Here is a 13,822-nt window from a genome sequence, read left to right as displayed (position 1 = left end):
GAGCAATTGTTTTTCATTTGCATCACTTGTCTTTCTTGGGTTTTATTTCTCTCTCTTTTTGTTATTTTTCTTCTCATTACATTTATTATTATTATTTTATTTCCATTATTAAACTGTTCTTATCTCAACCCCTAAGTGGTCTCACTTTTACTCTTCCAATTCTCTCCCCCATCCCACTGCTGGGGGGAGTGAGTGAGCAGCTGTGTGGTGCTTAGTTGCCAGCTGGGGTTAAACCACAACACTGGGTTACTGACCTCCCAGAAGCCATGTGACAAAAATGAAAGCAATTACTGGCCAGCTGGCTATTGCCAGCCAAGGGCTCCTAAAAAGTGAGCTTTCCTCGTAGTACATTAAGAGGAATCCATTAAAAAATCAGATCATAAGTGCAGCAGAGTTGAACAAACCTTTTGAAGCAGGGAACTCAACAGTTTTAGAAAGTTTTTTTTTTTCTGCCTTGCACACGGCCAACTAAGTTCCACATTGTCTCTGCTCTCTGACAATGCCATCTACTGTTGGGTGAGAAAGAAAACGCTATAGGCTTCTGCTGAAATAAATTCTATCCAGAAATCTAGAAATGTACACTGACACGAAGGCAAGCCACATGCCACAGCTTGTCTCTCTACTCCCAGCTCCAGATGTTGTCCTACTAAAAAGAACTCATGGTTATCTACAAACTGCTGTCTGAAAGGCTGCAGCAGAGAGCCAGCTGTGGCCATCAGTCTTTCCATTGCTGAAGATCAGTCAGGCTGCTGCATTAACCACATCTTGTTCTTCCCCTCCCCAGGTCATGAAAACAATTCTGCTTCTGAGGATCTGGAGGAGCTTCACCCATGCAAGGTATTTTAACATAACAAATACTTGGATCTTTGTGGTCTTTTCAAGAGACTCAGGACCCCACATGTAACCAGGGAAGCTGAGGAACAAAAATGTCCAGAAAAGCACAGCCACTAACAGGAGCAGCTTAGGGCAACAATTCTGTCACATGTTTAGCAAGAGCCTGCTCACATTGTTCTCCAGTCCCTCGATGACTTCGATGCCATTGTGGCTGAGGTACAACTCGCGCAAATTCACCAAGCTCTGCAGCCCCTCAATCTTGGTCAGACGGTTATTCTGAAAGTGTAACAGCAGTTTAAGTCCACTCTAAACAAACCAAAACCCAAGTGAGTCTCTGGAGAAAAAGCATTTCCCTGAAGTATGGATGGGAAAGGGAAACAGTCTGCTTGGGTCCACATTGATCTCATGAGCTCAGCTCGTTAATCTCTGTACCACCAATGTACAAGGAAGTTCCAAGAGAGCCAAAGTCTCTAAGTTTAGAAGAATCAGACTCTGCCCTTCCCATCAAAAGTTGTAGCCTGAAAGTTTTCCACTTGGTGTCTTTGGAAACAACGGGCCTATGCACTAATATCATTCATTTTGTAGGTTTTTTTAATAGAATGGTCAGAAGGGAAGTTACAACACTTGAATCCCAACACACTCTGCTGTACATAATTCTGTATGTCCTATAGAATAATGATGCATACAGGTACTACGACAGGTAGCGAATATTACTTTCTTACCAACAGCTGTAAGAGATATTAGAATGGACTAGCATTGTCATATGGACGAGAAGGGGACTCAAAGGAAAAAATTAGTTGAGTATCTTTTATTCCACCTTTTAAAGAAACTTTCCATAAGCTCATTAAGGACAGATTTCATTTAGAACAGGCTTGTTCACATTTCTTCCTTCTTCCAGAAGAAGGTAGTGACACTGAGCCCACTGCCATTATAATGGCTTCCCTGGCATAACTCATTTGATGTTATTGTAATATATTAGAAAACTATTTCTGCAGAAGCTTTAATGCACAGGAAATGGGAAATAACATTAATTTCCTGTTCTCTCTCCCATAAAAATCAAACATTTGTTTTACCATTTTATCAGTGTCTGTCAATCTCCTTTAGTATGAAAGGATGAGAAAGGACAGCACAGAGAACATCACACTTTCTTCCAGTACAGGAGCTTGACTCAAACACTGAAGACCTGCTGATTCAGAAGAGCTTATCATAAATTACAAGGTGGTTCATGTAACCAAGGCTGTTCAAAACATAACAGTACAAAGTAGAATCAATACCTGTATACTGAGCACAGTCAAGTTTGTCAGTGCATCCAAGTTCTGCAGCTTGGTGATTTTATTCTTTCCAAGGAACAGACTGTCAAGATTAGCCAAGGTGTCGATGTTTTCAATTGCCTGCAAAATGACCAAAGGAGACAGTGTTATTGCTGTGATGCAAAACGCCAACCTGTAGATGTGGCTGGCATTTTACAGCCTTGACCCATGGAGCTGCACTCCTGAGAAACACAAGCCTGCCAATTCCACAACACAAAGCGCGCACAAGGTAGGGCCTCCCTTGTGACCCAAGAGCAAAGTAAGTGCAGGACTTTGTGCAGTGACAGTGAACCTCAGCCCGTGTGACAGCTGGCTTGTGGCACTACTATTCGATGATTTTCAGCAAGGGTCACGTTGCTTTGTCCTGGCTGTTGCCTCCACTGTCCAGGCAGCAAGAGCAGAGAATGAAAAGGCTCAGGGAGCACTGAAAATGACATTCCCTGGGCCATGAGGCGTATCCAGGGCAGGAGATACTCATTTGTGAAGCAAGAAAAATCTGTCACTAGTGAATGGAAAGAGAATCTGGGAGGAGAAAATACAATTTACAAATTTAGTCCTGACCATCAGTGACTGCAGAACAGTCAGAAGCAAGCTGTTTAGCTTCTCTGCACAACAGTTTCTCTGTCATAAGCAAGGTTAACTGTCTCATGGGTGTATGTGTTTAATACATATTTAACTACTGGCTATATATTCATGCTACTGGCAGAACATACACATACCAATTAAAGTGATGTACATGTTTTAAATATACATGCTACTGGCAGAACATATACACTATACCAGTTTATGTCCTGAGCTCAGTCTTCAGTGGGGGAAAATAAGGATCTCTGTGAGGCATCAAGAACCACCATATTCTTTATTTACAAAGGAAGTGGCACCAGAAAGCACAAGCAGAAGAGAGAAAAAAGGGCAAGAAAAGAGGAAAAGGGTGGGCTTAGAAAAGGCTCCTGTAAACAGAAGGAAAGAAAACACAATGCTTTTTTTGCAGGGGAAAGCCTCTTAATTCAAAAAAAGGTGCTGTTAAAAGAGACAAGAATTTTAAAAACAGACTTCAGCTCACAGAAGAACAGTAATATGGATATAGATACACACACAGCTGTGCATCTGTGCTCAAGTACCTTGTGACAACTCAGCTTTTCCACATCCTTCTTGCCTGGCAGAGTTTCAGAAACTAGTGCTGGTGAGACAGGCCACTGAGTCCTAGCACCACTTAGATTACTCTGTGCGTGTGTGTGTGCATATGCATGTTTACCTGTGCATGTATAAAGGAAGGAAGAGGAAGATGGACACAAACACACACACTATGAATTTACAGATACGCTCTGGAAAGGAAAGAAGCTTTTCAACCTCTATCCCACAACTGCCAACAGATTCAACAAGGTGTTTATCAGCTCATATTTGGATTCACCCTCCTTCTAGCCTGTGGACTTACCCCTGTTTTGACCTTGCAAGAAAATGATAGATTTGTTGCTCATTGGTAGCTCCCCCAAGCCCTAAGGAGGAAATACTTGTGACTCTGAGGATACTGAGAAGAAATAGTCAGGGGAAAAAAAAAGCTACTTAAAACTATAAAAAAGACACACTTAAGTGAGAGTATGAAACAGATGGACGTGAGGGGAAAAAAACTAAGGAACAAAGAAGTGCTTGCCTTATAGTTGCCTCTGTCCAACTTTGGAAAAAAGCATGAAAATGCATCAGCTCAAGAATAAAGTTCTGCTTCCTCACCATTCATACAAAAGGGACAGAACTACAAATGCTTAGTAAGTCAGGACAGACTCCAGGGTAAGTGCACTCCGAAAGGTTAGATTGTGCAGCAAAATGACTAAGACAGTATTACTGCAGAAGCTTTAATGCACAGGGGATGAGTATATCAGGCACCTCAGAGCCAAGAACGCTGCCTGAACAGTCTACAGGCTTTTATCCTAAAAAGTTAAGGATATGCCCACCTGTAAAGCACATAGCCAGGCCACCCTACCAACATAAAACTATTAAAAAAGTTCTAATCACTCATCTGATCTGGCTGTTCTCACACTCTACATTTATTCCCCTAAGTAATTTCATTTCCAAAGTAGAAATTCCTTTAGATGGAAAAGAATTAAGTCCAGTTTAGCTATAGGAGCAAAATAAAATTTTTCCAGTTCATAAAAGCAGCACACATTTCTGCCTTAAAAGGCTGTTTATAATAGCTGAAGTTTCCTTCTCTTCTAGAAAGAGAAGTGTGCTTCCACAAGGCTTGAAATACAGAGGACAAACAGTTCGTTTCCTAATTTGCTCTTTCAGCATAACAAGTAATTTTTCAGATTGTAAATGGCGAGCAACAATTTTCAGATTGTAAGTCTGCACTCATCTCTTACAAGTATTTTCTAAAGTGCATATATAACTGAAAAAGCTCCTAAAAAATTAATAGTTTACTTTGCATGTTGCAAATCTTTTGTGTCATCTGTTTCACCAGTCCTCTTACAAATGGGGCAAAATGCAGAAAAGCACACCTTAAGGACAGGAGAGACTACTCAGAACTGCTTCCCTTTAAGTGGTACAGATTTTAAATGACCTAAATTGAAATGGTCACAAACTGCACAATAAAAAAAAAAAAGCAATCAGCAGTACAGTATCAGGTTTTTGAGGCATTTCAGAGCAAAGCCTCAATAAAATCTTTTTCCTGAGTAAGAATGACTAACGTAGCACGTTATCAATTACACATACAAATCAAACTAGAATTACATTTGCATTCAATAGGTTTTATTGACAGAGCACCAGCCTCTGGGAAGGTAAGAGAAAACAGTAATTGCTAGTTTTGATAGGCTTGGCTCTCTATCAGGAGGAAACCATCATCTGCAAAAGGCAACACACAGGGGATGCATGAGTTCATTAAAGAGAGAAATTCATAAATAGTAATTTAGTAGCCAGGCACTACATGCATACATAATTAAAGGATCCAGCGTCCAGCAATAAGCAATTACACGTTAAATGACTGGAACAATAAAAAGAACAAAATTGCAAGTAAAAGTCAATGAAGTGCACTTTCAGAAAAGGCTAATCCCAAGCCAAAGAGCTCAAAATTCTGCAGCTAACATCTTGTAGAGCAAGCCTACCCGAATTCGATTGGATCCCAACTCTAGCATCTGTAGCATCTGCAAGTTGCTCAAATTCTCAATTTTGCTGATTTTGTTGTTGACAAGGAAGAGTTTTTTAAGTTGGGTAAGCCGATCTAGTCCTTCAATGTGTCGCAGAACGTTAAAGGAGATGTCCAGGATCCTGAGGCAAAACATAACAAAGGTCTCTTCAGTCCATCAGGCATGGATGATTCTAGAAGTGGCACTTGTAAATAGTGAGGTTCCCCACCAATCTGCAGAGATCAAGCACTTTGCTAGGCCTTGAAGCTAAAGTCATAAATTAAATTTCCTTTTATCAGAAATGACAACAAACATAACTTTCAAAATACTTCTATAGTGTGTCAGGGAAAAAAAAACCCAAACAAAAAAAACCCCAAAACCTTAAAAAAAAAAAAATCTGTCGCATGCAGAAGATAGCCATTATTTTGCCCAGCCATGGAGCTGCCACTATGGAAGGAAGCCAACCTTCAGTACTGCATATTCCTTGGGAAAGGTACGTGCCTACAAGGTCTGCCTCTGACAGGACAACATCAAGGCCTCCCATAAGCGTGAAGCAGTTATGACTGGGAAGTAGATCAACCCTCCTCACCCCAATGGGAACAGTTTTGTAACGTATTTCCAGAGTGATCACAGACAAGTGCCAGAAACTGGGAAGAGCACTACTCCTTCCCTAACACCCCCAAAAAACATCCTAATCTCACCTGAAATCTCTTGTCATTTTCTGCAGGAATAAAAACCTGTTATACGGAGCTCTCGCTGCCAAGAGCAAGGGGTGCCTGAGCGCTTCCGCACCTGCATAGAAGCTGCAACCACCTATCATTCTCGCTGCCTTTCACATCACACATTTCATTTCCAGCTGACTGTCCCTGGTGAGCTTCAGGATAATTAAGCTAGTTTACTGCACGGGTTAAATACCAATGGAGAACAGACATTATCCTTCACAGAGCACCCAAATGAATCATGAGAAAAGCCTGGGTGATAAATACTGGAATAAGTACAGCATGAGTAACTCGGTGAGTGGCAAACCACCCTCAACCTAATCCTGGTGATTCCCCTGGACTCACTCAAGTTCCACCAGAGACTCCAAGTTCTCGATCTTCCGAATTTGATTGTCATAGAGATCCAGTTCCTGCAAGGTCTGCAATTGCTCCAGGTTCTCAATGTGCTTAATCAAATTCTGACGGAGACACAGAGTCTGATAGTTGGGGAAAAGTTTAAAAACAAACAGGAAAATGGATATGAATGACAGTATGTAATGCCTTTTGGCATACAGACAATAAGTTTTGGGGTTTTTTTTCCTCACTGGGTTTTGTTGGTTTTGGGGTTTTTTTTAATAGAATTTTTTCTTGTTTTATTCCAGCTCTACAGAAGGAAATCTTTTTACCATGAAGACGGTCAGACAGTAGAACAGCAGCCCAGAGAGGCTATGTAATCTCCATCCTTGGAAATACTCAAGAGCTTGACTGGAGAAGGCCTTAAGCAACATGCTCTAACCAGACCTGCTTTGGGCAGGGGTTTACTAAAGGCCTCCAGAGGTCCTTTCCAATCTACATTATTCTATGTTAATCCTGCTGTGCAAGTACAGAATGTATCTCTTAGGATGAGCCCTGATGCGTTGTCTCTCATCCACTTCCAAAACCAACTTGCAAAACCCCAGGATTTTTATTACTACTTGACAAATGGGTAAACACTACCCTCCTTCAGTTAAACATGAAGGGAACTCATCAGAATCTCAGCCAAAGAGACTCCTGTATCTGTCCTCTTATAGGTTAGATATGCAAAATCTCCAGTTCCAAGAGGCATTCTCTATTCCTTAGGATTGTTACCTTCACTTTCTTGAGCACCTCAAATCCTTCAATCTTCCCAATTCGGAAATGATTCAAGTCAACATCCTGAAAGAGAAATGGAGGGATTCAGCAGTTGTTTCAAAACACTCTTCAAAGACCAACCTGGTACTTTGTTCTAAGGAAAATTATAGTCTTACAAAATGTGTAGCTCATTAAAACTTCCCTTCAAAGAGCTTGTGAAAATTGGGTTTGGCACATGATTTTACCACCACAGGTGAAGCACATGGCCTAAGCTTGTCAACTGCAAACACAGTATCTGCGAAAAGGCAACAGCCCTTTCCCAAGTCTGAGCATTGTTTCGCCAAAATTAGAAATCTTTTGCAGTAAATTCTGAATTTACTGAGACAGACAAATTCTGCTGTCTAGCAGGAATAAAGCGTTGCAGAAAATTCTCTTACCCACTTTGCTTAACCGGAACACACCTTGCTATTTCCAGTTCCAGGCCTCAGATGAACAGGAACCACTGATAGTTCAAATAATCTGGTAGTTCTGTGAACATTAATTCTGCACTGGCAGTCAGCTGATGCGCTTCACATCTGTGCTGTCCAGCCCCAAATGTTCCAGTTTTGCAGGTCAGTCAATCAAAGATAAATACAGCACTTCACCACCCAAGCTCAAAAACTCTCCAGCTAACAGGGTCCTGAGGCTGCCGATGCCAAGACACAAGGCCAGTTAAGTAGCCGTGCCTATTACAAATCATGGGTCTGACAGCAGCAATCACTTCATTAAAGATATTTTCACAAAAGCTCGTAGCCCATCAATAATGCTTGCAACATAGCCCCACTTCCAGTGCCTCCATGCTTAATTTAAAATTCTAGATTACTAACAAAACATTTCAGCTACTGAGCAAGAATAAAATACCTCTACTTCTAGTCTAAATCAATTCCGGGGAATACCACGATAGCCAGCACCTTCAGAAGAATTAGATCTTTTAACCACGTTTCAATACTTGCTTGCCTACCTTTTTTTCCCACTGTATAAAGTCCGTAAGGACAAAAATCTGCCTTTACCTCAGCTTCTGGGTCCAGGCTAATTGTCTCCATGTCCACTGGTGTTTCTGCTTCTCCTGCAGGAGAAGCAAATACATTATAAACTTCTGATACCTGATAGCTAAAGGCAAGATAACAATGGCTAACATCCGGAGAGACCAAGGGAGCAAAAGCTCCTCAGAAGAAGAAACATGAGATGTACAGTTCAGCTATTCTGCTGCTGAATTAAAATACACTTTACCTATTTGGCTTTCTTTGTGATAGCTAGTTGTGAAAAAAAGCTTTCTTAACAACAGAATTTCATGCCTAGATGAAAAAAACAGAAAGAACAGCACCTTCCCCAGCCTGCCTGTGTGGCTGCAGAATAATGCTGGCTTAAGACTGATCTGGGCAGGATTCCTTTTCTTTACACTTAGGGCCATCATCCCTCTGAAGATACACCATCCAAAGTGTCTATGCTCCTCTGACAACCCAATACAACATTGCCAAGAAGGAATCTAAACTGTCTAGTGATAGTGCCACAAATGACCAAGCATCTCAGCAATCCCACCCTTCAGCTTTTCTCATAAATACTGCCAGTTTATGTTAATGTTGTGCACACTTCAGCATGGATCTCCCTTCTTTTGTTTGACTGAACTCACTAATATGCTAGAAAACATTGTTTATCACACTGCATATATTTTCTCGGGAAATGCCTTTGTAGTTCTGGAAGACAGCCCAACATTTGCTGTGCTTCTATCACAGCACAAGAGGGAGCGAAGTTTACTGGATAAATTCATGCTGAATAATTCATGCCAAATTCCCATTTGTTGAAGATGGTGTGCTGGTTGCATCCATTTCCAAAGAAAGTCTTATTCGACTTTGCAAAACAGACATACAACATGCAACCCTTTTCCACTTCTTGTGTGTAGCTTCTGTATGTACTACCAAAAACCCAGGGAACTTTAATTACAGTCAAATCCCAAAGGCTTTGCATTAACTCCTGCATTACTGTATGCAAGCTCATTCCATTAATCCAGAAGTAATGACTATTTTTATAGCCCAGCATGGTTACAACATCCTTGTAGATGCCAAATGTCCCCTATACTTAACGAGTGTTTTTCTACTGGTGCTTGGCATTGTAAGCAGTATTGTAAGGATGAACAGTACAAGCATTACAATTTTTAATACTGCCATTAAACTCCAAGGTTTTGATAGCTCCACACACCATCATTTACCTTGCTGTATTTGAGCTACTGCGCTTGCCTGGGCATTCAAACAAGAAAGAGCACTAACTGAACTGACTCACGGAAGTTAAGAGTGACAAGCAATCCTCTGTCCCTCATCTTTTAATATTCTTCATAGCATAAATTAGCAGGGAGCATAAAGTACATTTTGGTGATGTGAAATGAGCTGGTAGGCTTGGTGACTTTGGATGGCGGTATAGAAATGCCACCAAAACTGACATGCATACATATGCCTGTCAGCATTTTAGCAGTGCGCCACACCTGAATTTTCTTATTTTTATTCCAGATCAGGAGCTATGCACTTCAGCAGGGGACTGCAATACCCTACCCTACTGCTGCCAAGGCTGCATCTCTTTGACCTATTTCTAGGGTGCAAAGGGCTGCCACCACAAAGTGCTCCAAGCCAAACTAGCCCCCTAGCTGAATTTACAGCCAACAGGAACACAGCCCAAGTTTGGAACAACAGTTATTTGAGATGTCCCATAAAAAACCCAAATTATTCCCCTTGTATTAAGTTGTACTAGCAGTAAGTTAGTGCTCATGGTGAAGGAACTTCTCCTTTTGAGACTTTAAAGTTGTCCAACAGTAAAGCCAGTCATGCACTCAGTAAAGAAAAAAATTCTTCAACCAAAAAAAAATTCAAGTAAGCCAAACTAGCCCCCTAGCTGAATTTACAGCCAACAGGAACACAGCCCAAGTTTGGAACAACAGTTATTTGAGATGTCCCATAAAAAACCCAAATTATTCCCCTTGTATTAAGTTGTACTAGCAGTAAGTTAGTGCTCATGGTGAAGGAACTTCTCCTTTTGAGACTTTAAAGTTGTCCAACAGTAAAGCCAGTCATGCACTCAGTAAAGAAAAAAATTCTTCAACCAAAAAAAAATTCAAGTAAAAAAAAAAATCCTTCGACCTTGTTTGGCTGACAGGCTTCTCTAAAAAAATTACATGTTTCATCACAGCACCCATTACAGACCATTTATACACATTTGGTTTTGGCAATGTGTTAAATATGCTGTTCTGGGATCTGTCAAAGGGTAGCTCAGAGTGAAGGAACTTCATCAATGCAAGAACATCCCCTCCTTGTATTTTTGCCATATGGCTTTGAGTGACCAGTCCTGGTAGAGCCAGCGTGGGAAAAAAGCATACAAGTCCGAAGGCACAAAACCAAATCACACAGGATACGTGTATCAAATTCACTGACATAAAAGCAATTTAAAACAGAACACATTAGCATTTATGTAATAAGGCCAACTCTCAAAGTTTATGTACTGTGTATAAAACACTCTCCATATAGCAGTCTGAGTGAGACGTGTATACTGATAACACTGATAAATCAGTATTGGTATGAGAATGTTAAAGTACATTTACTCTCAAAGAAGAGAAACAAAAATGGTTCTAGCAAATTTACAGTCCTATTAATTGTCAACCAACATTTTATTTATGAATCAAGTCGACATAAAACACCCTAAACTGACCCTTCTACAATCACTTTACAAATAGAACTGCAATTTCACTTGCATGCAGTAAGTTCACAATCAGCACTTTAGTCCACAATTTTTAATGCAGCAGGTGTCTCATTGCTCTGGCAGTGAAGTTACTTAAGCGACTTTTGTGTAACCCATGCCTGCGAGCTACATAGCTTTGCAGATGTAGGAAAAAAATATGACATTCAGGAAACCCAAATTCCGCAATACGGAACAGTAGTTACTGAGTTACATAAGTTCACAGTACCACAAGCATTTAAAGCAACTAAAAGCCTAACTACACTTTTTGACTGCATATGCATGAAAAATATTATAAATAGCTAAGTTATAAGCTTTCTAAACAGAGGTGCTATTCCTCAGAGAATTAGCTAAATGATAAATTTGAAAATTCAGCTGCTTGAGCTCTTTCTATTTATGATCTTCTGTGAAAAACGTGGAGAAAACTTCATTTTCCTTTCAGCTGAGAAACTCAAAGCTGGCTGCGGAAACTAACTCAAATGTTCCAAAATTATTCCTCTGCTTGGTTTCTGCCCTAGTAGAAGTTTTCTGAATCCTAACAGCTTGGAAGAAGTAGTAACAATACAGTCATTACATTAAATAGTATCCACTGTAATTCAGCAACCAAATCTGAATGTGTTTTGCTTCTTTCACTGGAATAAAAGTATATCACTTGAAGTATTTTCTCTAATATTATAATTCCCTGGGGAACAACATACAAAATATAACCTCAAATGCACAGCTAAACTATGTCAGCTGAACAAACACTCAGTGTTACATGCATGCAAAGGAAAATTGTGACTGACTGATCTGCATGGTTGTATTGATCATATAGCGTTTGAGAGGTACAATTTGCGAGGTATGCTCTTACAATTTTACAGACATCACCACAGCATTTTTTTAATTAATATATAGGGGTTTTTATGATCAGCAATGAATTAGACCTAGATAGAGTTCATTTAGTTAGGAGATGAGATTTAAAATTCTCATAATAATTTACTAGTTTGGAAAATACTTTTGCACATTCCAATGAGCAAGGTTAAGATTAGGAGGGATCTGCAGTAGATGCACAATCAAAAAGGATTAAAGTTTGCTGCAGAAAATTCGCTGTATTATTTAACTTCCATTTCCAGACCAATAATCACATGAACATCTCTATCGAAAGGATGCTATTACATCTCAGATTGCTAGCAGCAAAAGCCCAGATCATATTGCCATACAGGGTCTTCAGAAATGGTTCTGCTCTGACAAATTCTGTGCAAGCTACTGAAAAGCAAACCCTTCCATCAAACACACACAAGCTTAAAGTCTGTCAACATTTCTACCCAATGTGCTAATACAAACAGTAGAAACAGTACCAAAAGTTTAAAGTCAAGAGGATTCAAACAGGTATAATTTTGATAGGTCTTAGAATTTTACATTAAAAAAAATAAAATTGACAGCTTCCTTCAATCTAACTAGAAATAGTCGTCTTTGCCTTCCAAAGGAATCCGTGAACTCTTTAGGTAAAAAACTATGTACACTAAAGCAGAATTATGAAAAGCTTCTTATGTTTATTTCTAATGAACATATCCAGCATCTTTCCACAAAAAGTTACTATGTTTCCACAACAAAAAGTATGAATAAAGGTGTTTTGCATTTTGAAATTAAAGATTTCAAAGAGAAATGTGGATGGATAAATAAGTAAATAGTATCAGTGGTTCCATAAAAAGAAGGCAGCTTTATTTTAGCAATGATAACATGTATTTATTTTTAAAGATTGCTCTAGAGCAGATTCACGTTGTTCACTAACATTGATACAACCATTACGTAGCCACAATAAACACAAAGGACTGATACATGTACACTACTGTACACACTGGGTAAGATGACACTTCCTAACTTGATTATTTAGGTTGGCAAGGTACCTGCGGAGTTCTCGCCATTCTGCTCATCTCTCAGGCTCTGCTGACTGAGGTCTGTTACTAAGCGAACTGCTTGCTTCTTCCCTTCTTCATCTCCCGACTCCTCCGACTCAATCCGCTTATCAACTGCATAAGATACATAATAGCAGAATTAGGCTATTTTCAGCAGTGGGGTAGGGGGAAGAAGTAGCAAGCAGATATAATAACCAGGATTCACATATACCACTATGAAGTTAGTAGAAATCCTAAGTTAACTAAATGAAAGGTTTAGTCTTAAATAAAAGGCCTCTTACCCCTTGTTTCTATTTTGATTTTGGATGCACTTTTTCCTCCCATCACATCTTCCTAAAACCAACAATCTGGGAAGAAGACTGGAGGAAAAAGGAAATTTCTTAGATCAATATAGTGCAATTCCAAAGATTATGGAGATGGAATTAAAACTATTACATTTTAAAAGCTTTTAGAAAAAAAAAATCAGTATCATGTACAATAGTACCAATGACACAAAGAAGGCATCAAAAAAAGAAAAAAAAAATCCCTGCAGATAAAAGCAACCATCTCCCCAGCACACCTGCGAAATCCCTTCACCATTCACCCAGCCACAACTCTGGTGGCCACCCTGGCCCTGGGGACCTGAAGCTCCTCACTCCTCCACGGTCCCCCCTCAGTATTTGCTCTCGTTTCACGGGGCGACTGAGGAAAAGCAACGCCATGCCAGGAGATTTCTTTCTTATTATCTTTATTTTTTACGTCACGGTCATCTCCACAAACCCACTTCTTCCACCTATCATGCGTGGAGCCCCGGGGAGGGGGAAGGCATCACGCCATGCCCCAGGCACACACCGCCCCCCACGGCTCGGCGGCCAGCCAAGGCCCCTTCCCCCCCGGGCAGTCGCCCTCGGGGTGGACACCCGGGGGCTGCCCGGCCGCGGAGGGACCACAAGCCCCACCGCACGCAGCTGGCAGCTGCCCCGCCACGGCTCGGCGGCCAGCCAAGGCCCCTTCCCCCCCGGGCAGTCGCCCTCGGGGTGGAGGCTGCCCGGCTGCCCGGCCGCGGAGGGACCACAAGCCCCACCGCACGAGCCGCCCCGCCCCCTTCCGGAAACCGACCGTCGTTG

The 13,822-nt window shown here is 40.8% G+C and overlaps 1 protein-coding gene across 2 annotated transcripts in view; it reads right to left on the bottom strand.

Annotated features, from left to right (window-relative positions):
• The window catches only part of PPP1R7 (protein phosphatase 1 regulatory subunit 7), a 17,498-nt gene that overhangs the window by 3,498 nt on the left and 178 nt on the right, over positions 1–13,822 (bottom strand). The window contains exons 2-9 of one of the 2 annotated variants that reach the window (XM_009284222.1): positions 12,998–13,075; positions 12,708–12,830; positions 8,115–8,170; positions 7,084–7,149; positions 6,322–6,452; positions 5,237–5,399; positions 2,109–2,225; positions 1,006–1,110 (exon numbers count right to left, since the gene is read on the bottom strand). In XM_009284222.1, coding sequence (XP_009282497.1) covers positions 1,006–1,110; positions 2,109–2,225; positions 5,237–5,399; positions 6,322–6,452; positions 7,084–7,149; positions 8,115–8,170; positions 12,708–12,830; positions 12,998–13,040 — 804 coding nt within the window. In that variant the 5' untranslated portion in view covers positions 13,041–13,075. The remainder of the gene's footprint in view (positions 1–1,005; positions 1,111–2,108; positions 2,226–5,236; positions 5,400–6,321; positions 6,453–7,083; positions 7,150–8,114; positions 8,171–12,707; positions 12,831–12,997; positions 13,076–13,822) is intronic. The other variant, XM_009284223.2, reaches the window with a different exon arrangement.

The sequence above is a fragment of the Aptenodytes forsteri genome, unplaced genomic scaffold (assembly GCF_000699145.1).
Source record: "Aptenodytes forsteri isolate BGI_AS27 unplaced genomic scaffold, ASM69914v1 Scaffold647, whole genome shotgun sequence".
Lineage (NCBI taxonomy): Eukaryota > Metazoa > Chordata > Aves > Sphenisciformes > Spheniscidae > Aptenodytes > Aptenodytes forsteri.
Note: the sequence above shows the minus strand (reverse complement) of the source record. Positions and strands in the feature narration are given on the sequence as shown.